This window comes from Corvus moneduloides, chromosome 5 (genome assembly GCF_009650955.1).
Source record: "Corvus moneduloides isolate bCorMon1 chromosome 5, bCorMon1.pri, whole genome shotgun sequence".
Taxonomy (NCBI): domain Eukaryota; kingdom Metazoa; phylum Chordata; class Aves; order Passeriformes; family Corvidae; genus Corvus; species Corvus moneduloides.
In genome coordinates, this window is record NC_045480.1 from 26269791 (window position 1) to 26296350 (window position 26560).

At 38.2% G+C, this 26560-nt stretch overlaps 1 protein-coding gene across 5 annotated transcripts in view; it reads right to left on the reverse strand.

The window, feature by feature from the left end:
• The window catches only part of CORIN (corin, serine peptidase), a 127617-nt gene that overhangs the window by 60477 nt on the left and 40580 nt on the right, over positions 1-26560 (reverse strand). For 4 of the 5 annotated variants that reach the window (XM_032110138.1, XM_032110134.1, XM_032110136.1 and 1 more), the window contains 2 exons: positions 21918-22128; positions 2795-2976 (listed from right to left, as the gene is read on the reverse strand). In XM_032110138.1, the coding sequence (XP_031966029.1) occupies positions 2795-2976; positions 21918-22128 (393 nt within the window). The remainder of the gene's footprint in view (positions 1-2794; positions 2977-21917; positions 22129-26560) is intronic. The other variant, XM_032110135.1, reaches the window with a different exon arrangement.

Genomic DNA, 26560 nt, shown 5'->3' on the forward strand with positions numbered 1-26560 from the left:
CCAAACTCTTACCTTTTTCAGTTGCAGAGGAATCACATTAGAACCGTTCTTTTAAATAAAAATAAAAACATTCTCCATAGTCATCAAATCCCAGAATCATAGAAGGGCTTGGTTTGGAAGGGACCTTAAAGATCATCTCATTCCAACCCCCTTGGCATGGGCAAGGACACCTTCCACTAGACCACGTTGCTCAGAGCCCCATGCAACCTGGCCCTGAACACTTCCAGGGATGGGGCATCCACAGCTTCTCTGGTCAACCTGTTCCAGTGCCTCAGCACCCTCACAGCAAAGATTTTCTTCCTAATATCTAATCTAAACCTACTCTCAGTTTGAAGCCTTTCCCCCTTGTCCTATCACTATGTGTTCTTGTAAATAGCCTGTCTCCATCTTTCTTGTAGGCTCCCTGCAGGTCCTGGAAGACAGCTCAATTGTAGTCTCTCATTCTGCATGAAAACCATTCACATCCAAGCATTGTGCCCAATAGTTCACAACAAAAAATTTAATTTTAAAAACCCCTTTTGTTTTATACAACAGGATGTCAGAACTGACAATAAATAGCCTGGGTCCCCACAGTCTGCCAGGTAGGAGCAGCAGATCTCACGACTGGCTCTACATTTCTTCCCCTGGTGAGAAAAAGCAAGCTTCTACTGTGTACTTCTCTGTAATGCCTGCAGTTCACTACCAGATCAATACCAGTCCTGCCCTACAGATTATGGAACATTAATTAACCAGGCAGGCACTATTCTAAAAAGCTTCTTCTCTAGCAGTACTAAATACATTATTTTAGCCACGGGATGTTCTGAAACTTGAAAGTTTCGTAAGTGAGAAATCTCCTCTGTCTTAATTTAAGTTCAGCTATCTAGATTTGGTGGAGCTTTTGAACATTGTAATCAGCTATAATTTGTCAAAATTTAACAGGTATATTTATATTATGCCTTGTATTCAGTTTGTGTACCACAGAGGCCTGAAATCCAGGTCTTTAACATTCTGTTGCTTTTTCAAAATTATACCTCATTCTGTGATCATGCTCAGTTAATGATATGATAGTCACCCATTGTTCATGGCTAATTATTCTTACTATTCAACGTATAAGCCTTTACCACACTTACGTATTTATTTATGCTACAGCTTCTTACCTTGATTATTTGAACCTGCCATGAAGACAAAATTAGGTACTCCTTATTTCTATTGTGTTAACCCCTATGATACCAAAGGCATCAACAAACATATGGTTACAACAACCCTGCGAGTTAAAGGACACTTTTAGTCCCTTTTTACATGGGGAATTTGAGGCACGGAAAAAAAATATGCATTTTATAATTACTTGCTTACTGTTCCAATTTGGAGAGATCCATTAGACTAATTTTTTCAGCATACTTAGCATATATTATTATCATACAGTTAAGACACAGCTCCCAGAGGCTTTCACTACAGAAACTTGCACAAAATACCATAGGACTCAATAATAAACATTTGTGGACGTTGTTCAAATTTCCTGGAAATATTCAACTTTAACAAGACACAATCTTTTGGATTTTTCCCTACCTCAGCCATTACAAAATTTCCCACAGATGAAGTTAGGTGTGGACAACAGCCTCCTTTACTTCATGACTCCTCAAAAATATGCCCTTAGAGCAGCACCTCTGAGGAGATGGAAATGCCTTGTTTTTAGAGACTGGCTGGAAAGCTGACTGGTGGAAAATGACCTGGGAATGCTGGTCAACAGCTGGCTGAACATGAGCCAGCTGTGCCCAGGTGACCAAGAAGGCCAATGGCACCCTGGCCTGTATCAGCAATAGTGTGGCCAGCAGGGCCAGGGCCCTGTAGGCAGCAGGATTGTCCCCCTGTACTCGGGACTGGTGAGGCCACAGCTCAAATCCTGTGTTTAGTTTGGGCCCCTCAGTACAAGAAAGACACTGAGGTGCTAGAGTGTGTCCAGAGAAGGACAGCAGAGTGATAAGGGAGCTGGGGGTGTTTAGCCTGGAGAAAAAAAGGCTCAGGGGAGACCTGATCACTTTCTTCAACTGCCTGAAAAGAGGTTGTAAAAAGGTGGCAGTCAGTCTCTTCTCCCAAGTAATAAACAATATGACAGGAGGAAACAGCCTCAAGGAGCACCAGGGGAGGTTTAGATTTGATAGTAGGAAAAATTTCTTCATGGGAAGGCTGGTCAGTCATCAGAACAGGCTTCCAAGGTAAGTGGTGTAGTCACCATCCCTGAAGGTTTCTAAAACATGTGTAGACATGATGCTTAGGGACAGGGTTTAGTGGTGGATTTGGCAGTGCTGAATTAACAGTTGGACTGGATGACCTTCAGTATCTTTTCCAAGCTAAATGATTCTATGACTTTACATGTGGGTGTGTAAAGGCCATGCTTTTTGAGAAGTTTACCTCTTGATCAGTTTTGGGATCATTTTTACAGCAAGGAAAAAGGAGATAGGCTTGAAATTTGGCCTGTGTATCAGGTTCCTGCTCCAAATAACAAACCTGTATTTGCTAGAGCTAGCAAATAGAAAGTCAACAGGTCGTATTACTTTCCTCCAACCTTCTTTCCTCGAAACAGCTCAGAAATTTTGATGTAAAATAAAAAGGCTTTGAATCAACACAAGTCTGAAAAAAATCAGCCTAAATAATTAAAGCACTGCAAACTGTAATTACCATCACAGTAATAAGATGGAACATAATAACAGAACAAGAAATAATAGTTACAACCCAGAGCTTTTTCTACACAGGAAAAAAATACATTATTAAGTGAAAACTCATAATCACAGTGTAATGGTTAAGAATGGGAACATACACTGCTTTCCATTTCCTTGGTGTGGTGAGAAGCATATCCTTGTAGTGGTGTCATTCTCAGTTTTGTTTTGGAATTGAGAGCACTTCAAGAAGTCTGGCCAAGAAGCATTTACCATACCCAGGACTGGTTCACAGCCTTCTTTTGCTGCCTCACAAAATGTCCTGCAGGGCAAGAGTACTTGACTGAATAAAAGAGAGAACAAAATCAAAAATTATTATTATTATTTTAGTATGTTGTGAAAACTTTTTAAACAGAGCAAAAAGTAATAATAAGAGCTTTCAGCAAAGTTTGCATTCTATACAGCAGCACCCATACCCTTAGAGTGCTTAAATTTTCAATACAACTTTTGCAGTTTGTCTAAATTACTGCAGAATATCTTAGGCTTTAGCAAATTCAATTTTACTTTATTCATAACCACTCATAATGCCACAGAAAGCTCTTTTTCCTAGTACACCACATACATCTTTCTCTTTATGTCTGACTCTAGGTTGTACCTGTCCGTCTCAAAACCATGGCTAGAATTCCATATTCAATCACAAGTAAGTGGCTTGAACTGAAGAAGTCTACAGTACCCAAAACTTGACTAACTTAGTGTTTCATTTTACAGTAACAGAGAATAACATGGTACTGTTAGCAACTGTATGACATGGCAGCGACCACAAGAAAGGAATAAAAAGCTGCTGGAGCTGTCTGACTACAGTGGTAACAAAGAGATTGGTGTAAAGCAAAATACTCACTTGCGTAACTATTCTGAAGTCAGTATGGTTGCCTTTCTCTGCTTAGTATCTAAAAAGACACTGTGCTGCCAGTGTTGTTACTGAGTTCATTACAGTGGTGAAAAAAGTGGTTGGAGCCACTTTTTAAAAAAAGGTATCTTTAGAGATATATTCTCCAGGTAATGCTAAGGGCTTTTACACAATGCACTTCACATGCTGAAGTATTGAACTTGTCTTGGAAACAAGTCAAGGAATTTATCTCTAAAGTTGTCTCTTGCAGTTTCCTGGATGGCAGCTTACTTGTTGCCTGGAAAGAAGCATATATGTTCTAAAACAGCACTTTTCACCACCAGGTTTTTTTATTGTGATCTATTGAGAGACAGAAAATTTTTGCACCAAAGACCACCTATCTGGCTGTGTACAAAACCAAGAATGGTTCCACTGATGGACAGAAGAATTGCCACTTATTAGTTCTGCACATTGTACTGGCAAACTAAGTTAATCTGAATTGTAAAGGCTCTTCAGATGTGCTAAAAACCCTTCTGGTTTTTACAGAGACTGTTTGATACGGAGAGAAAGAAAGGGCACAAGAGCTGTCAAGCAGCCATGACTGCCTCCTGTCTGGAGCTTGAGAAACTCCTTAAATAAAGGGGATTTGACAAGGCAAGTGACTGTCCCCAGACATTTTTTAGCTTTTCATACTTAGCTAATATCCTAATAACACTTCTGGTTTGACAGAGGTTCCCTAATACACAAAATGCTGAAAGAAATGCTGTACTTACTACAGAAGGCACTTGAGTTTCTAAATATCTGTGAGAAATAAGATGTCACAAAGCTAAAATGGAGTATTGATTTGATCTGTTGGTGAGTGGTAAGCCTCTATTATATTCAATCTGATATGTTTAATTTAACTTTCTGTTCATTTTTTACAAAACACAAAACATGCTACAAAACTGAATTACAGTGAAAAGTATTGTAAGCAGTGATTCTACCTCATTCACTGGTGCAATGGAGCATACCTGATGATCACAAGTAGTCATTTGAAGACAGTACATTCGGCTAAGTTTGTAAGTTTTTGTTCTCAAAAAAAGTGTTAGCAGGGACATTACTTGAATTTACCAAGTCTGTGACAGAGATCTACTTGAGTTTACCACAGTTAGCCAATCTGCACATGATTTCTACGAATGAGAATGCTATTTGAAAAAAAACCCAAACAAATAAACGAATCATAAAGAGTTCTTGAGGGCTCTCAGATGAAGTTTCACACATGTCTGGAGTATTTGGAGTGATTTCTTTTTTTCCTGACCCACACCTGAATCATTACCTTTCAAAGCACTTCAGCTATAACCTGACATTTAGCAATCAGGCAATAGTATTATGTGTATGTCAATTTCTTAAAATTTAACTATAGCAAAATTCCATCTATATGGCTCCTTGTTTCCAAAGGTCTTTCAACATACTGAACATTCATTTCAATCGAAATTTTAAAAATAATAGTAAAAAGTTATATTAAAATAAAACTATGCAGTGTTATACTTACGCATAATAGTTAAAGAGCTTCCAAAAATGTTGGAAGTAATTTTTTTCGGAAGATGTATCTGCACATTGAATTCTTTACATCTATATGAGAAAAACCCACAAATACAAGAAGTTCACCTCATTTATTTAAATTAAGCAGTCCAGTATTTGAATATACACTGCAGTGCAAATGTTTGGATACTATATCAGATTTTCATGGCAAGGTTCTCATAGCAGAAGGGATACAGGGGTGGCTCCTGTGAGAAGCTGCCAGAAGCTTCTCCTTTGTCTGAAAGAGCCAATTCCAGTCAGATCCAAGACAGACCCACTACTGGGCAAGGCTGAGCCCATCAGAGACAGCAGTTGTACCTCTGTAATATTTGAGGAGGCAGGGAAAAAATACTGTGCAAAGGCAGCTGCAGCCAGGAGAAAAGAGTGTAAATATGAGAAAGAAGCAATTCTGTAGATACCAAGGTCAGTGCAGCAGGAGGGGCAGGAGGTGCTCCAGGCGCTGGAGCAGAGATTCCCCTGCAGCCCATGGTGCAGCCCACGATGAGGCAGCTGTGCCCTGCAGCCCATGGAGGTCCATGGTGGTGAAGATATTCACCTGCAGCCCCTGGAGGACCCCACACTGGAACAGGTGGATGCCCAAAGGAAGCTGTGGGAAGCTCACACTGGAGCAGGTTTGCTGGCAGTTCTTGTGACCCTGTGGTGAACCCTCACGGGAGCAGCCTGTGCCTGAAGGACTGCACACTGTGGGAGGGACCCCACACTGGAGCAGTTCATGAAGACCTGCAGCCCATGGGAAGGACTCACACTGGAGAAGTTCATGGAGGATGGTGTCACTTAGGAGGGACCCCATGCTGGAGCAGAGGAAGAGTGTGAGGAGTCCTTCTCCTGAGAAGGAAGGAGTGACAGTGACAACGTGCGATGAACTGACCACAGCCCACACTCCCCACCCCCTGCACCTCTGAGGGGGCAGGACGTAGAGAATTCATGACCAAAGTTTAACGCAGGAAGAAGAGAGGGGTGTGAGGAATGTGTTTTACGATATGGAGTTTCTTTTCTCATTACCCTGCTCTGATTTGATTAGCAGTGAATTAAATTTCTTACCCCAAGCTGAGTCTGTTTTGCCTATGACTGTAGTTGGTGAGTGATCTCTCCTTGTCTGTATCTCAATCTATGAGGCTTTTGTTCTATTTTCTCTCCCCTGTCCAGCTGAGGAGGGGAGTAACAGAGCAGCTTTGGAGGGCACCTGGTGACCAGCCAGGGTCAACCTACCACAGAACAGTAATAATTTGGAAATTACCAGTCTTCTAAAAGACAACTGCATGGTGATCTAATAAGCCAAGCAGAATTTGCAGTCTCTAGAGAAGCTTTAACAAATCAGAAAACATGGGATTATCCAGCAACTGCTGCAATATTTGGCCCAGTTTCAATACTGAGTCATGTGTACTCCATAACTTAAATATTTCTGGATAATGATCAAGTTTAGTATGCACATATTGCTTAATATGCTGGAGAATGAAAATATTATTTAAAGTCTTTATCTTGATTATTCTTATTTACAGCTACTTGGAGACCAATAGTTTTAAAAATAAACTGGCAGGTCTTTGGCAATCTTACCATAACTGATTCAGCATCAGTGGCAGGCACAGAAGCAGGTTATAACATATTAGGGTGTGATTCTGCTCTTCAGGATATTAATAGAAAAACTCCTGAAAATGTATTTTGATGAAAGAAAGAAAATATTTTTATTTCTGTGGTTGGCTTCCCCACACTTAAAATCCACACTTCAGTGAATTCAGCTGCACAGAAATACTAACATTAAGAACTGTAAGGCACCAAAAGAAATAAAAATCTGAATAGCAGACTGATGAACATATTCAGCTATTGCTGGTTTTCATTACTGTTCTTTCCCAAGCTTCATCCCTTCAATTGTTCAGGATAACTTTTTCTGTGGCCATACAATAAGCTGTATTCAGGTACTGAACCAAGTTAAAAGCAACTGTAGGATATTTTGCTGTATCATTCATAGGCACACATGCTAAGAATGATGATAGATCTCAGGCCTGAGGCAAAATAAAGGAATTGGTAATACAATTGTGAGAGATTTCTGGGGCAGGGAGGATGAGTACAAGGACAAAATGAAACATGATGTAATTATGGGAAGAAGAAAACAACAGCTCTGAAATCAAACAAGTTGAAGTGATGAGCTCACACACCAGCCTTTGTGAGTTCTAATTGTCTTTAATCCTTTCCATGGTTTTCTAGCAATAAAGACTTCTACAGAATATAAATGTCAGAAAAATAAGTTTCTACAGCAGAGCAAACACACACACTCAGGGTGGCAGTTTTCTAGAGCAATCATTCTTGTGAAATCTTTCTCAGTACCCTCTCACAGTACTCCAACATGGAGAGCAGCCCAGTCACTGACAGAGTTTTATGAGACAAACTCATAAACCCCTCAATATTGCTTCTTGATTCATGGATTTATAAATGAATTGGCTGCTAATGTTTCACTTTCCCACAATCAAGAAAATTAGGCATTTTTATCTTTTATTGTTTGGTTTTTGTCTCTAACTTGCAAGTTCATTTGAGAGTTTGAATTTTCTATTTTGTCTCTAGATGGGGGCTTAAATCTGAAGTTTACTTCTTTGCAAAAAATAAAATCTGAAAAGAAAGCAAGATTATTTTAGATTTTTGTGGTTATTTCACTTGATAAAATTGTAGTGAATCCATATAGCAACATTTAAGGATGGCGCCTCAATTCCATGTAACACTTTGTAACACTCAAAGCAGAGCTAGCTGCATTACCTCCCACCTAGTTTTTAGCTCAAGTGCATGTAGTGTTTTCTCGAAGCAGGTTCCCGTGTGTAAGATGCAAAACTAACCTATAAAAGGATAGGACCACAGTCTGAGAAACATCTAATATCTTAAAGGAGAAAAAAGGACTCAGAGGTGAACCTGGCAAAAGGCATAGCAGCTCAGTTTCCCTGGGGTGAGAGCCTGAATAATGGTTGCAGCTGTTTGGACAAGATTAAGGCCTCACATTAATTGGCTGAACTGCGGGTCGGTGCCCACTCATCTGCCCTACAGGGACTCAGTATAAGGATTTACAGATACACTCATACACTCATGGATGCCCCATTTGCTGTCATGAAGCTGGCAATTACAGATGAGCTACAAGAGGAAGGCCCTTTCGAAGAGACTGAAAAAAGCCTGGGTTACACAATGAGAAAGAAAAATATGGAGATACTAAATGGAGTGCCTGCAGCATGGAAGAACAATCTGTTTAAAGGCTATGAGAACAGAAAAGAGTCAAAACCAAATTAAAAGAAAAAGCTGGACTCTCTTCTGTGGGTCCATATAGATTTTTTTCTCTAAGAATTACATGTCAAATTAACTACTCCTTAATAGTTGCCATGTCTCATGGCAACAGGAAAGAGACGGCTAGAGTTATACTTGCAAAAGTCTTAGAACACATCTGACATCCAAGAGTACCGTACTTAACAAAGAGCTCACACAGAAGTCTGAAGGCTGTTCAGACAGAGGGAGGAAATATAAATTCCTGATTCCAGTGAAAGTGGAACTGGGAACAAATCCAGATATACCATTAGATTAAAAAGACTCTTCTTATCCATCCAAAAATGAGTAAAGGAAGCAGCAGGTGCTGTTGAATTTTACATCTTCTACATCAAATGCTGTCATTTAACATCTCTTTCAGGCCTAGAAATGCTCTTCAGACAATGTGGCCAAAGCCTGTTGATATCCTTAACAATGGACACATGCAGTCTCTACAATGCAAGGTAGAATTTTTAGTCAGTGTAATAATTTATTTTGTAGACAAAACCCAGATAAATTATTTTGACCAAAATAAGGAGTCTCGTCTGAGTCAGCAGTGTACTGTGGCAGCCAGGAAGACCAGCTGTGTCCTGGGGGACATCAGGAACAGCATCGCCAGCCAGGCGAGGCAGGGGATTGTCCTGCTCTGCTGTGCGCTGGGGCGGCCTCACCTCGAGTCCTGGGGGCAGTTTTGGGTGCCAAAATGTAAGCTATTAAACTATTAGAGAGCATCCAAAGGAGGGCAATAGAGATGGTGAAGGGTCTAGAGGGGAACAATATGAAGAGAGACTGAGGACACTTGGTCTGTTCAGTGTGGAGAAGAGGAGACTGAGAGGAGACCTCATCACAGTCCGCAACTTCCTCATGAGAGGAACTGGAGGGGTAGGCACCGATCTCTTCAGGTTTGTGACCAGTGACAGGACTCGAGGAAACAGCATGGAGCTGAGTCAGGAGAGGTTTATGTTGGGTATCAGGAAAAGGTTCTTGCCCCAGAGGGTGGTTGGGCACTGGAACAGGCTCTCCAGGGAAGTGGTCACAGCACCAGCCTGACAGAACCCAAGAAGCATTTGGACAATTCTCCCAGGCACATGGTGTGACTCTTCGGGATGGTCCTGTGCAGGACCAGGAGCTGGACTTTCATGATCCTTGTGGGTACCTTCCAGTCTGGGATATTGTATGGTTCTATGAAGCAGCAAGAAAAAAATTCAGAAATCCACTCTAACTCCTCAGTCACTTTTCATGACAGCACAATATATCACAAGTTGGGCTTATAATACCATAACAATCAGAAACTCCTAAAGTATACACTGTACAGCAGAAGAATAAATTTTTCAATATAGCATTGAAATTATTGCCACAAAAAAAAATCTATCAAAATTATTCAGTGTGTTTTGTACAATGACCATAATCAGTTGGGATGATCTGTCCTGACTAAAGCAATCAGCCCTTCCAGACTTGTCTTACTGATCCCATCACTTGATTCAAAGACAACAGTAAAAATGGGAGAGAGGCACTAAATTAATTCATTAGAGCTTTATTTCAGCCATGAATCAGTTTTAATAAGTATTATTAAGAATATTGCTACAATTATGAGCTATTTTTACAATCTTGTACTGTCTGCCAAAATGACTCCTAAATGAAGTCAAATTTCTGAAAATTCTTGCCTAGTATTTATTATGCAAATGATGAACGCACTGTTTATTTAGTTTACTCTATAGAAATTTCTTTAAAAAACCAAAATGAAACAAACTCTTAAAATGCCTGAAAATCCAGGTTACGAGGTTTTTTGATTTTAGCAAACAAAATTCGCACTTGGGAAAGAGAAGCTGTCACAGTGAAACAGAAGTCCTCTATATCACACACCAGTATTTCAATCACAGTATTGCTACAGGAATTCTGGACTAACTGGAAGTAAATCATACACTGCACAGCTGTTCTAACTATTTGTATCATCAGGATAATAAAGGCACCCAAAACAATATTGTACCTAAAGAACTGTCTCCCATTTCCACAGATGACTGTGAGAGGTACCTTTAATTTCATGCAGTTTTCCAGAACTCATGTTTCCCTGTGCACTTCAGAGCATTGCCAAAAGGAAGACCTCAAGAATCAGCCCAAGTTAAAACTTTCTGAGCTGCATCTTGTCAGGAATCCTAAAGAATCACAGACACACCTCTCACTCATTGACATTCAAGGATCCTCTCTGTCAAGTAGAAAATCATTGTAATCCATTATCATGCTACTTCCAGTTCACATTAAAATTGTTTCACAAATACTTAAATCTGGCAGAAGCAGATGTCATCAATTTAAAGAAGCTGTCCCACCCGCCATCAGCTTGCTCCAGAACCTCTCCCCACCTCTCTTCCCTACTTCTTTGTGCCAGCACAGCACTTCATGCTGTTACACAATGGATAACATCGGTCACTCCTAATTTAATTCAGATCAGTTTCCACATCCAATTTGTCGTGGAGCTGAAAGAATACTCATGACAGGACATGGAAAAGACATGGGTGAGATGGGGAATAACAAGCAGGAGAACAGGATAATACTGATTCTTTCAGCACCACTAGCATTTTATATAGCATTATCTATCATGAAACAGTAGTCTGGAACATGTTCTCCAGAAGGGTTGTGAAACCTCCATCCTTAGAGATACTCAAATCTCAATTGAGAATGTCCCTGAGGCGTTTCATTCATCTTTAATGCTGGTCCTGATCCCAGCCAGAGGAGTTCAAGAAGTTTCTTTCCTCCCCACCTGCATAATCTTGTGATTCCAGTTTGACTGCCCTGCTCAGCCTGTGAGTCTGGTGCTTGCCACTGGGGTCTTCAATAGGGCAACAATAACTTCTGACAAAAGAGACAAACTTGTGAGAGGAAGAATGCCCCACTTACTGAATTCTCATTAGGTTTTGAGTGCAGGTGGTTTATAAGTTATTTGTTAATAAGATGGGCACTAAAAGAAGCTAAACATGAGCAGAAAATATATACAAATTCTTGGAGAATTCTTTAACCACGCTTCAATACGAAACCATTTTGTTTACTAATTGCTGCACAAGAGGATGTACTCATATCTAGTAAAAGAGTTCTATCTACCAAACTAAGATAAAATGTTACCTCCTCTGTATGTTTCTGGTTGTGAGCCCAGGTACACCAGTCCAACAAGAAACGATCAGTGTTAATACTCCCAAAAGGTTTATGAAAATGCAAGGTTTTACCGAAAGTTCCTATCCTACAATTATTGCAATTTGTTAAATTAAATAAATTTTATTTTGTGAAAAGCATGTTTTCTAGAAGATAGATTAAATTAGCAAACAAACATTAACAAAAAGCCATGCTAATTTTAAGAGTAGTTGTAAACAATTATTTCAGCTGCAAAAATGATAAGAAATATTATATTGCATGTGCAGGAGAATGACTTATGATCTCTAGTTAGCATACCAACTTAGGAACCATAAACCACAGCTTATAATAGATAATACACAGAGCGAATCATTGCAACAACAGGACTGAAGGTAATCAGTCAATAACATATTCATTAATAAAATAACCGGCCCTCCTGATTTTCCTTTCTGCCTCCTTCCCTTAACTTCTCTGAGCAGCATTGTGAAATACAGTTTCAAGCAGATATTCCCATGCCCAGATTGTTCTCAAAAATGTTTGTCTATTTGATAACCTTTTAACTCTGCTGCATCCATAATTCCCCCCAACACATGCATTGTAATTAGATCAGTGGAGAGGGTGAAACACTCCATGAAGGTTTGATGCTGCCTGCTATGGCAAATGCTGGCTTCACGTGCATTGGACCACACACATAATTCTGGCCAATGTAGGATCCCATTGCTTATATTTCTATATTACTTTTCTGACTTTTAATTTTTTAAATTAATTTCTTAGGCACAAGAAATTAATATAATTTACGAATTATACATACCAGTAATTTTAAACAGTTTGTGGGCAGGGAAGGGACAGTTCTCTGAATGTGGAAAACACATTCTCTCCAGCATCCTATTTCTCTGTCCTTTTCCCCTATATTTTGCCCCTGGTTTGTCCTTCCTGACACTGCACCTGTGTAAAAGAGTTGGCATCACAGAGGCCAACTTCAGGCCCTGTTCCTGTAACGGCCTGTACCTAGATCCAGTGCTGCCCCTAGTTATCGGGACCCTTTAGGTCCACCCACAGCAGCTGAGCCATGACAGTTACAGAGATGCTTTCAGAGACTCCATGATGTTTCTGATGTGTAAGGTAGAAATTGGGGATTAAGTTCTGTAGGCACAGCCACAGATACATAGACTTTATAAACAGAAGTTCCCCTAAGGTAAAGACATTTTATCTTCTATTTCCCTTATCTCCCTCTTCTAGAAGCTGTGAGGAAGAGCTTACTACTTATTAGAGCAACTTCCCAAATAAATTTCAAGTTTCAATGCTCAAATACTTAAGCACTGTTGGTGATTACAGAGTGCTTTTTCATAAGCAACCCATGTTTTTCTTTCTGTTTTTGCCCAGGGTATTATTTAGGCATCCAAAAAGAGAGTTAAATGGTGCTTTTAAATTTTTTTTTCCCCTCAACAATTATACATATCTGGAGAAAGGGTTCTCTAAGATATGCTTGTCAACTTTAAATACAGGCATTTTGGCCCATGCCACAGCCTTAGTGATGTTCTCCCTAGCATTCCTTGCAAAAGCAAACTTTGTATTTGTCACATTTATATATGGTCTAGGCTTGAAAGCAAGTAGTAGTGGCTCCTAAGGTGATGAGTATGACACATTGACTTCATGGTCTGAGTTCTGACGGAGTATACTCTTAACTATAATCTTCTCATTAGCACATTGTTTTCTGCCCTGTGAATAACAGTTAGACAAGACTAATAATATAACTCATTAACTATGAAATTATTTATGAATAATACAGGCTGCACTGAGAAGAAAGGTATATCTCTAGAAATGGAATTTTGTAACCACTGTTTCTTCATTCATTTCTTGGCAAGATGGTCCACTCCATTTCTTCAGAGAAATGTGACCATTCCCTTCTTTGAGGTCAGATGTAAACCAGCTGTTTCTTAACTAAAGGTCTCACTCATGTCTCATGAAGAACATGTTATACTCCTAGGACAGCAGAAATAAAATTCTGGTTTTTGAAAAATTATCTTTCCTTAGAGCAGGAATTGGGGCTTGAGGATTTGTTTTCTTCTTGTTCCTTTCTCTGTGCATATATTTCATCACTTTCTGGATCTGCATATTGTAGATTTTCTTTGATCCATGTATCTATTTATTACTTACTCAGTTTTCCATTTCAAGTCTCCCTGATTTTATTCACTGTCTCCTTATATTTAGAAATTCATGTCTGTTCAGTACACTCACTGAAATGTGTTTTCACTAATGATTTTGCATATGACATCTGTTACTGCACATAAACACTTTCAAAAGTACACAGGAACTGTCTAGTGCTATTTTAAAGATACCTTAAACAGAGGGTTTTGCTAGTTTGAATCCCTACCCAATGTATTACACCTCTCAACCATTTCACTTTCTTGCTGCTGTAAATTAGTTCTTCTAATTAGAAGTACTTCTAATTAGTACTTCACCTTGAATTAGTGTGCTATCAATTTGATGGTAGACTGGAGCTGACACTGAGTATTTACATTGTGCAGGAAAGATTTACAAAATGTTTCTCACAGCATATTGACTATCTGCCATAGCAACTCTATCCTCAACATTTTACTTATCAAAAAATTACACCATAGTATCATTATGATTATTACTATTGGTTAAATTACAGTTATTGGAAGGTTATTAACTGGTAGAAAGGGCAAAATGAAAGAAAAAATTATTCATTTGTTTTGCTGTTCTGGGCTTTTTCAAGTAACACAGACCCTGTGTATTCCTCAGCTTTTCTGCTAAACAGTAATATATCAATTCCCTTAGGAGGATGCTTTAAATCAACAATGACAAGACACAAAAATAACTGGCAGATAGAGAACAGTATTTGTGTGGGCAAGCATTTGCAACTTTATCCCACTCTCTCTATAATTTTTGCATTCCTTTTTGACAGGATTTGACTATACATGTTTGTTGGGAAGGATGAAAGTTTGGTAAGAAAGTTTCACAGATGTGTAGGCTTGGCAGAAAGATCTCTGAATGTAGAAACTGAGGATGAGATAGAAATGAAAGCAAGTTTTGATATAGAGTAAAAGATGTTTTGCTGGACCAGTGATCACTGAATAACTGAGAAGGTGAAGGTTGGAGATGAGTTGGAAGGAGATTTTTATGATTAGGGCAAAGGTATGTGACTACAAACAAAGACATGTTTTTCACCAAGTAAATAAGTCTCAAGAAGAGCATAAATAAATAGAAAACATGTCTTTACCAAAAAGAGAGATATGGCAGGCAAACAAGAAATGTTGATGTAGCAAGAAGAGAGGTCTGAGAATTTTCCACTGTAAGCTTAAATTGTAACTTGCTTACTCTTGTGATTGGATAATAATGACTATAATACGGTGATGGTAGTAGCTATGATAGGCTATAGGCAAATGTAAAGGTGTTGTGTATGGTGCTTATTGGTTGTTATGTGTTAAGATACTCTGCAAAGAAAAGTATAAAATGCTTTGTAACTTGAACAGAAAGGGGCTTCAGGTATGCCTACAGCTGGAGCTGGCAGCTGTAGGGCTGGCTCTGGATACCCAGTCTCTGGACTGCTGTAATTTTGCCTATGCAATAAACAGCTTTCAAGAGAGCCTCCTGAAGTGCAGACATCCTTCATAGACACTTCTCCTATACATGTTTTTCATTAGCTGGATCTCCAAGGCTGTGTGATTCAAGTCACAATTGCATTTAAGTGAACAATACCCAAATTTAAAAATGGAAGATGGGATTATGACTCAGTTATATCCAAAGACAGATTTTACAAAATCAGTCTGCTGGATTCTGAAGGGCTGCAAGCCAAGTCATGGCAACATTTAAAACATGTCGCAAGGACATGTGATTTCAAACATTCTACGTATATATCACTTCACTCACTGAACATCTTGTCTTCTTTATTTTGAGTTGAAGTTTCTAATCTTCTGTATCTCCTTGACAAGCAACCATTGCCAAAACTACATCTGGAATAGCCTTTGTGAATCATGTTAAATTCCTTAGGCTAAAGGGGCACCATCAAAAAGCAAGTGTATTAAGAGGATAAAGCAGCTCCCACAGGATGTGGAAGGCAGGACTGCGAACTCAGGAAACAACTGGTAGCCACTTTATAAGCATCTGAAAGAAGCCTCCACTCCATGTGCTTGGGTCATGGCAAGAACTACACTGGATGGAGTCATGAGAAGAACATAAAGAGACAACATAGTGGGTGGTAGGAGAAAATTGTCCCACCTTATTCCTTGGAGACCTGATAAGTGATTGTCACCATTTCAGTAGTTTAATTTTTAAAAGTAAATACCACCAATTTCAACGAAAGCATCTCTGATAGGTTTATGAGAGAGGATTCTAGATGTCCTTCCAGGTGGGTTTCTCAATACCTTTGCTTCAAAAGTTGCTCTGAAACTAACTTCACAGATGTGTAAAATTTAAACATTTCTTAAAAGCTGCAGAATGGCAAAGTTCCCTGTGCAACCATAATTTGACATCTCCCCGCAGGTGCATTATAAAAAGATAGTGTAAAAGCTGGGTCGCACACTACCTATGAGACTGTTCACTCAGAGGTCATAGCAGCTGCTATTTGTCTTGGCATATTTACCTGCTTTTGTTGTCAAAATTTAGTAGATTAAAACAAAATTGAAGCATGCCAGTGGAGGATTGCCTATACAAACTCATACATGTCCATACATCACTCATACACAGTTAAATCCATTATGGACTTTGCATAATAGATATTGACTCAAATGTATGCTGATAGCTTCCTGTTCAAAGCCTGAAAACAAAAATTTTCGTTAGCTATGTAAACAAGATCTATGTGATCAACTACTTCTCCTAAATACTTCAAAAGCCTCAATTAACTCCATAAAGGAGTTTTTTAACAACGTCTTATTATTTTAATAAGTTTAACTGTTCTAACTCTGATAAAATATAATTAATCCACTGTCAGCAGGATAAACAACACGGATAAGTTTCGAGTGAAGTTCACAAAAGCAGGAAAAAGAAAATAACCACATCACTGGTCTCATTCATGGATTATACCAAACATGACAGACAGATATCTCTTTCTCTTTGAAGATTGATTCTCTTCCATTTTCTAAGAGGACATGAATGAAATTGCTTTAAGCTGTTGACAGTTTTTAGTAAAAGACACCACCATTCTGGATTTGGTTTTTTGGACCTAATATTTCATCCTATTTTATGTCCACAATGAAAATTACATTTTTTGGTTTTTTCCTTTTTATTATTTATAGAAAAAAATGCAGACAACCAGAAAAAAAACACAGAATAAAATTTGCCACTATGAGCCATAACAGCAGCTCTTCAAAAATATTTGACTGAACACAAACTATTCACAGCTTCTTAGAACCTATTTGGTATTACCCTAATTTTTATTAGTTAATTTCTCCCATTCCAAACATACCATGTTGACCTATTCTGACCTCTTTGGCTTTCTACAAGCTTTTACCTGGCTACTGCTGTGTGTAGCATAGATACTACATCACAATAAAATATTTGTTACATATAGACTTTTACATGACAAACTTCTTTGTAGGAAAGAGTTCAAAAATCAAAGAAGCCTTTTCCCTTCATTGTATTATTTTGCCCTTCAGAATTAATCTGAGGGGAAAAAAAAGGTTGAATTATGGCAGAGAGTTCTGCTATGCATTCACTGTGCATTAGATCACAAATGAATAAATAAGTGAAATTAATTTTCAGACTTTAATCAAGACGAAAAATAATGTTGTGCCTAAAGATACAGGCTATAAATGTTACAGATTAGTTCTCTGCTCTACTGAAAATTTCTTTCTCAGTCTCGGCTTCCCCAGCCATTAATGTGACAGTATAACTTTCTCTTCCTATCCTTTACTTGTTTTCTTCATGTGGGCTATAAACTTTCAAAGGCAAGAGGTGGCCCCTCAGTGCATGTTTGTACAGCATCCAGCATAAAAAGCCATGATCTCAGATGGAGTCTTTGAGCTCTAACTGAAGACAAGCCACTTCACGACTCTATTTACAAAGATACTCAACATGAAAAAAAGCATAATGAGTAAAAAGATACAGAAATGCAAGGCTCATTGGAATTTCAGCTTGGGAGCATATCACACTTTCTAATTTGCATTGCCCTAATACTATTTTCTAGGTGGAGCCTAAATTAAGTTTGATCTCCAAAGATATGAGGCTCTGAGGACCTCTCAATGGAAGGCATCTCCTCAACTTTCTGGAATATACTTTTTAAAAGAGGATTAATGTAAGTACTCAAGCTATTATTTCTGTTTTAAAGGCATCATGACCGCACAGGGTTATGAGAATCCATAAGCTTCAAATTTATTCCCAGCATAAAAAGTCAAAATAAGCCATGTACACAGGCCTTCAGGATCTTATATGGCCTGCCTATTTTTCCAAATCTTTGGATGAAATTTGAGTATTTCACAGAGTGCAAGAAATATTAGAAAGCATCAGTCAACCAGTCTGTTTGCATTATGCAGTTATAGGCTGACCCACTGTGAACTTCTCTAATGATTTTGAATCTTTAAATTTACCATTAATTTTGGCTTTAAAATACATCCTTCTTTCCCCCCTTTTGAAATCTGAAGACATTGCAGTCTAACTTTTATTGTCTTCTTGCATTGTGGAATCCAGTGCACGTGAGTTGCTATAAATAAACATCCGCTATATTGTTGTAACTGACCTTTGGCCCACTCTTAGTGTCTTACTGTGCTAAGGGAGAATTCACTAGATTAAATCATTAATCATAACCAACAGCTCTGAGGACAGGTCTTTCTTACAACAGATAAGGTACCAGTATTGCATGTGGTGGTCAGAGGATACAGACTATTACTACCCAAAAGAACAAAGTTACTACTGGGAATGTTTTAGAAGTCATTAGCTCGGCACATGTAGTTTAAGGTGTTCTTCCACCCAGTGGTGGTATTACTTTTCAGAACTGAGTCATGTTTTCTTAGCAGTGATGCTGGACTGTGCTAGGAGAGGGGTTTTTGAGGCTGATTTTGAAGCCATATTGGAAAGATCTCATCCATCTGCTCAAGAAGGAGGAAGCTGCATAACACCTTTAAATAAGCAGTCCTTTACTACACAAAGCATGCAAAAAAGCCTTACTGCACTTCAACTTTCCATGTTCCATTTTCACACAGGTTTTAGTTGTACTTTCAAACTTTATCTGTACTGGAAACTGGTATATAGATACTGTTATATATTTTATTAAAAGAGCAGGGCTAGCTGATTTTATAACCAGTTGCTGAAATTAAATACAGCTTTTTAAATTAATGTATTTTTACTGTCACACATGACTTCACTGCAGTAAGAAATAGAAGAACATTTCTGAAGAGCAACAGTACTGTGGCAGTATTCAGAAATCCCTGTACCTAACTACACAAACACTGAATATGCTCTCTGCCTAGAAACTTAATCTCCTTCAAGTGTTAATGAAAACAATGTTTATAAATACATGAAAGATAAATGGGAAACAGACATCAGTTTAAATATCAGAGAAAAGCTGTGTAATGACAGCCCACTGAATGCCAAAGATCAGTGCTTGTAACTCTCCCTCTTGTTCCTTCTTGTAATGCACTGTTATAGTTATTGCTCCCATGGCTGCAAGCTGCCAGCAGACTCTCAACAATATCTAAGAATAGACATCTAGGCATCACAGGAGTTTCATCTCTTTCATACTCTGTAAACAATATTTGTCAAATTAAGCTTTACATACATTAACAAAGCAATCGAAACAACTGCTTCACAAAACAAAGAGAGATCAACAAAGGAAAAATTATGACCACATATACACTGATGTTAGAATGCAACAGCTGTAACTGCTGGGAGGAAGCAGTGACGATGTCAGTAACAGCTGTTCACAACACTGGTGGATGTTTTGTCATACCGTAAGTTAAAGACAACAATAGTCCCCCAAAAAAAAGCACTACAGCATATGGACATATCCCCGTATCACCAGAGGCTTTCCAGTGACTCTTCTGCTTCAGTATGTTTCTGCTTACCAGATTCTCCTGTTCAACAGACCTAACACAGGCCTGTCTCTTTCATTTTTGGTATCTGCACTCAGCATACACAAAGTAGCTTCCCCCTACTATGTCACGTGCTTTTCTCTAGATCTCACTGACAGGAGTTATGGGGGGAAGGCAGAGAAGGGGCTGGGTTGAGAAGGGAAGGGAAGGTGTTAAGTAACTACTTTTTGCAGATCTGATGCTCCTTAAAATAAATTATTCTTGGCTTTGAAATATGTGTGTTTGCCTGCAATAATTTGATGCTACAAGAAAGACAGTAATCACAAAAATCACTTAGTTGCCTACAGAAAAAAAAGGTATTTTCGTTTAAAGAAGAAACCAGAAGTTAAATTAGGACAACTGACGTTTAGCAAACTGGACTTAACTAACCAGCACATTGTCAATCCACTGTTATGGTTCTTCCTGTGGTTGCCACTCTGACTGCAGTCACTGCATTTTCAGTGACATCCATGGCACACTCTGGAGACATAATTACTAAAACTGAAGTCAGATTCTAACGTAATCTTATATCATTTGCAGTCTCACATTGGACTTTCTTCCCCACCAGTCTGCAGAATATTTTCCACCAAAGAAAAAGATTTTAAAATACAAATAGAGGAACCACTGTGACCTCCAGGACATAAAACAGAACATTGAAATCCAGTTCCAGCTTTGACGTTATGAATTTTTGGGAGAAGGCTGCTGCTATGGAAAAAAATGAAAAGCAAAAAGAGGAAGGAAAAAAACCCAAACAAAACCAAAACCAAAAACAAACAAACAAAAAAACCCCAAAACAACACCACACAAAGAAAACCCCTGACTCTTGACTCTCAAAGTATTTTGATTGTCACTGAAAACCAGAGCAAAAACATGTCTTCAGGAAAGAAATGGAAAAGAAAATGTATAAAATTTATCCTTTCACCATCTACTTATTTAAGAGCTTTGCACTTTTGATACACACAACTCACTCTCAAAAAGTTTGTGAAAGTCAAATTCCAAACAAGGCAGAGTAAGTGAAGCAACAGAGAAATGGCCTGTTCAGTTGTCGAACATTTAAAAGCATCAATTTGTTACCTGAACCCACTTTTCTTATTTTGTTCAATAATTTTTAGAGAAAACAGGTAGTGTAAGGCTGTTTGTTATCAGATTCCTTAAGTAGAAGAATTGTAATACTGAATTGGAGCAGAGGTGCTGTAACTAATAATGCACTCAGTTAAACAGGGTTAATTACAGCTTTTGATAGGCTAACAAACACGTACACAGGTGTATTTGGATTAAACCACTCAGCCAGTCTAAAGGTCAGTGTCATTCCACTGTTACCTGTGCTGCCTTTCCTCCCCACTAATCCTATCCATATCATCACATGTACATGTACATACATCACATGTACATCACCTGTACATGTTTATTCTGGGTTAATTTTCTGTCAGTTTAGTGAGCTTAATTAGCCAGTCCAGGAATCCTTGTGATACACTGGAAATGGCAGGCATACATTTCCTGGACTGAGACTGTACCTTTCACTGGTAACTGAATTTTAGACCAGCTTTCACAGAACTTCTTTCATAAGTATTCTATTCCTTCTAAACAACTTTTGTCTTCCTGGTCTTGTTATGTTATTTGAAACACTTATTCCATTGTCATACTCTCTTCCACTGAATTTCACAGTGGAGGAACTGGAAATAAGGAAAAATGAAAACAAGGAGAAAGAAATCGATTGTCTCTCTTTCCCCCTCCAGAAACATCAAAGATTGTGTACATATACTAAGAAAATATTCCTTTTCCCCTTTTGTGTCATGTTTTGATTTTAGCTCTGCTAAACTCACTGATCCTTTTTCAAATCAAACTCAATTTAAAAGTGCATGCACATTATACTAACACTGTGAAATTACGTAAATGCAGAAAAAATACATGCTCCTTAAGCTTTTAGAATAGTTAATGTCACCCTGAACGTATCTTGCTAATTTAATACCAAAAAACATATTTAAAATATTGACTTTGATGAAGGAAATGACTAAAGAAATTTGAAGTTTAACTAAAGGCCATCCAATTTATGACAATATTATACATATCAAAGGCATTATTGTTGTTCAAAACATTCCATTTTGGCATAGCCAGATTGCAGAAATTAGGCAGAAGAACTCTGGACAGGCTTCTTTAGGAAAATAAGCCTGACTGCTGTAATATCACAGTTTTTGTTTATATGGTGGCAACATTTTTCTAAAATATCTCTATTACAGTTAGCTTATCATGACAGAAATGTTGTCAGTAGCTTTGACAGACAGGAATTTCACAATGAGAAGGTCATAGGCTTAGTTTGGAACTTCTCTTGTCTGATTAGACAGAGAGTATTTTACCACAATTGGCTCTAGTCATTGCTGGATTTTCACTCCCAAATACCTGTCATCACCATCATGGATGCATTCAGGAAGAGCGAGACTACAGCCAAACAGCAGGATGTGTTGATAGCAGTTGAGACGATTGAGATAACTGAAGAACTTCAGGAACTTGTCCATTTCAACACTTTTGACAATGGAAAGAACTGAAGTTCCAGTGGTGTAGTTATATGGCAGCACTTGGCACTGGCTGTTGGTGATATTTATGCAGGCACCTGTGAAATCAAAACAATATGTTTAGAACAATAGTATCACCATTGAATAAGTTGGTTCAATGCACATATTGAATTAACCAGTCAGTATATACAATATATAAGCAATTCTGGTATCTCACAGGTAAGATTATTCCATAATGTTATCATAATACTGTCAAAAAATAAGAAAAAAATTAAACCAGAGAAGCTTAGCTTGGAAAGCCAAATAAGCTTTTAGATATTTTCACAATCCTCTGACTTTGTACAAAACTGGACTAGAAATAACACAAAACCAATTTCTTTTGGACACGGCCTGGATACAATCAAATTCAGATTAAGTTGAGAGTGGAAGTCACACAGACAAATAATGGGTTCTGAAGCTGCTCTGGTTTTAGTGTTCCCATAAAGTTTATCTTTTTGCTACCATTCTACTTTCCCAAGTAGAAATTTCATCAAGTGGAATTTCATCAAAATTATTCAGGAGATCATCATGTATCTCCTGAGGCACAACTGCATGATAGTCCCTGCCATAGCATGTGGCAAGAAGCACTGACATTTTGGCTGAGATCATGTGCATAGACTGCTTCAGACCTTTTAAAATTCACACAGTCCTGACAGAGAAGGGCTACAGTTCCTTGGAGCTATCTGGTATTTTTGTGGTACTCAGTGGCTGGACATGGGAGCAATGAATTCAAAATTCATGGATAAGAAGAAGGAATTTTGTGGCAATTATATAATAATTTCTAAAACAAAAAAAAAGACTAAACCCAGGACCTGTCCTTGCAAACAGGATGATCACACAGAGTAGAGTGTAAATAATCTCTCTCCATCATTCTCATAGGCTCCCTTCAGGTACAGAAAGGCTGCAATTATGGGGAATAAAAACTAGTTTTGGCAATACCTATGGGCAGGTAAGAAGAGCAGTGAATGGGGATAATGGCCATGTGAAAACACTGTAGATTAGAACAGCATGGTCCCTAATTATACCTAATTATATGGGTCATTTCTGACATTCATCTGAATTAAGAGTTTTCTGTTTAATCACCAGCAACTCCCAAATGGATAAAAAAGTGCTTTCTTCTACTGCAACAGTTGCAGTGCAAGTCTACAGTTTCATATTCAGTCCTGCTGAAGCTAACTTAAATATCACATTTTCCCTTTCCCACTCTCCTCTTCACATTGTTCCTATGGAGCGCATCTGCACAAAGTACACTGAACTAGCAGACTGAGCTGATTGGAAATAACCACCTACCTTCTCTCCCAAAAGACAAAGTTTATGGCAGCCCCAAAGAAAAGCAACTAGAACTGCAGCTAACTTAATCAATCTTTTTAGTTTTAAAAAACTGAGCCATGCCTCTAATCATAATAAGGCACACCTCACCCAGAAGTGATTGCTGCTTCTGGATTTATGAGGCCATGCAATGAAGTAGCTCTCTACATTAGCCTGCCTGCCTTTTCTCTCTTCTTACACCACAATGTAATTTTTTGGTGGGCACAGGGTGAAAGGAGAGAAAGAGAGGAAAAAATAACTATTTCACTTGGAACAGATAATTGGGTTGAATAGCTTTTTGGCAAAAAATAATTTTTTCCAGGACAAGAGAAGGGCAGTGCAGTGGCAGGAACCAGAGGGTAAGATCAGAGCTGTTCAAAGCAGTGATTTTTCACAAAGTGTCTTTACTGCCCAGCAACATAAAGCCCTTTGAAAGCAGGGAGAATTGTGAGGAGGAAGAAACAGCAGAGTGGAACTCTTACGGACTGACCACAACCCTATTCCGCATCCTCCTGTGCTGCTCACAGCAGGGAGGAGGTAGAGGAGCGGAGAATGAAGGAATGAAACTGAGCCTGTGAAAGAAGGGCAGGATGAGGGAAAGTGTTTTAGTTCTTATATTTGTTTCTCACCATCCAGTTCTGGTTTTAATTGTTAATATATTAAATTAATTTTCCATGGGTCTGTTGTGCACCTGACAGCAGTTGGTAAGTGTTCTCTCTGCCTTTCACTCAACCTAAGTGATTTTTCACCTTGTTTCCTGCTTCCCACTGTCCTGTGAAGTGGAGGGAGTGAGAGAGAAGCTGGGTGGATATCTGGCAGCCCATAAAGAGCAATCCACCACAGTCTAATAAAAAATGTTCCTTCTTTCCGAATTCAAGTAGCATGAACGTATAATTGAGAACACTTTTTGAGACACAACTGAGAGCTGAAACAATTCTACAAAGTTAGTTTCAACTCATGCATTACTGTACTGTCTCTTTAAACACTTTACTTAGCTAGCCTAGATCCCACTTAGCCATGTCAGATTTGGATGACTTTTACGTGTTTCTCACTGCATGGAGGTGGCCATGGCAGGAAAGATAAACTCCGTGCCAACCAAGCATAACTTAAATAGAAGTATCAGACTCAGAGTCATGTGGAAAAAACTCAGTGATGTTGGGAGAAGACGACTGAGAGAAGGGGAAACTGTAGGTCACCTTCCTGTATGGAAAGTTAGACAGAAGCAATGAAAAGACAGGGACACATCAAAGATGCAGTAACAGATTTAGATCATTTGGATAATTCCCACTACAGGATAAAATTCTCATGAGTCTCTGTGTCATTGACTATATAGGAGTATAAATCAGAGAAAAATATTGGACAGAAAACCAAAATTAAGCTGTGGAAGGAAATAGCTTTAAAAAAATCTGGAGTTCAATTTTTTTCAGGTCTGGTCAACATCTCTGTATCATTTGTACTATTTCCCCCAGTCTAAAACTTCCAATTCCTCTCAAAAGCACTCTGTTGGTTAATCTGCAGCTATTTGTGTCAGGACATATTTTGAGTCATGGTTCAAAATCAATAAAGAACACATCACAGACAGCTTGACCATACTACTCAAAATATACCAGACAATGTAAGTCACAATTTTCTTCATACTGTCAGTTTGGATGCAGTTCACTTTGCTTTTAAATCAGATGGTTAAAGATAACTTTTTAAAATTTCTTTTTCTGATTTCCTTTAGTATTTTGCCTTCAAGACTCCTAAAAATGCTTGTCTTTTAGACATCTGTCCTGAATTTGCCATTGTAAATAGTGAGACAATGAAAGCATTTCATGTGTTTGACAATTTCAAGCTCTTCAGAGTCTGAATAATTCTTCCCAGCTATTGGAGACCTTTGCTGTCTCCTCCCCAGAGTCTCTCTTATTCTGGACACAGTGGAAATTACTGTTTGTATGACATAACCTCCCATGTCATTATATTTCCTTTCATATTCCACCTTTACCTTCTTCTCACTTTCCGTATTGCAATGTCAGCTTCATCGCTTCATCCTATCATTTCTACAATCCTGTATTGTTAATGCAGCTCTTATTTTCAGATAGAGCTTTCATGTCCCTATTTGCATACTTTCTCTTCTACCCAAGATCTCAAACATGATCTAACAATTATTACTTATAACAAGTGCATATTACCTTTCAATCATGAGTGCAATTTACTCTTCAACACATCCCACCTTTCTTGTGATTCTTTGTTATTTTCTGCTACTTGGATTTCATCAAACTTTTCTGCACTTAAAGGCTTATGGTTTATGTTAGATTATGGAAAATTATTTACACAAGAATTTTAAAAATACTTTTGAGCTTGTAAGCTATTCAGATCCAAATCATTTGAGCCTATTTTAAAATTTATAGTGACTGGGTGTGCTTTTTTTGGACTAATATCTTAGTTCTCAAGAACCATTACACTTTCATGTCACTTGACCCTCAGTTCCATTTTCTTCCTTCATGGAATGCTGAAACACTTAGAACACAAATACTGCAAATGTACCTTTATCTAAACAACAAATTAAACACTTTCTTAAATCAGACTACCTTGTCATCCTTCCAAAATTTGGTCTATCTAAATGAATCCCACTTGTTTTATATGCAGTTAAAATTATAGATGTTAATGAAAGCATTACAATTACAAAGACTGTTCTTAACTTTATTTTCCTGTATATTTTGAATCACTAACTGAATATTTGAAACTGCCATACCAAGATTTAACGTCTTTCACTGGATATCTAAAGTCTGGATATCCAGTTCTATCTAATTAATGGTGCACTATTCTAGTAAGCATTAGTTGGATGCCTCAAATCAGAGGTCACAAGTTTGTGAATAGTTGCAGAACCTCTCTGTCAGACCATGGGTAATTAAAGGAATTCTTAAGTTTAGCACTGTTCTCAGGATCTTGGTAGAAGCAACTGCTTAAAACTCATTATATCCTTGCATTTAGGGATAAAAGTTAGCCATGGACAATTTTTTTCAGAACTTCAGAACACCAGCAGACCCTATTCAAATCAACAGGGGATGTAGATGCCAAATGATTTTTTAAAAGCAGTAACTCTGGCTTATTTTGAATTTCAGTCTTGAGGCTAGACAGCTTCTCTACTGATAGCATCTTTTAAGCATGTGCTGAAGTGCTGTCTGAATAGGAATGAAGTTA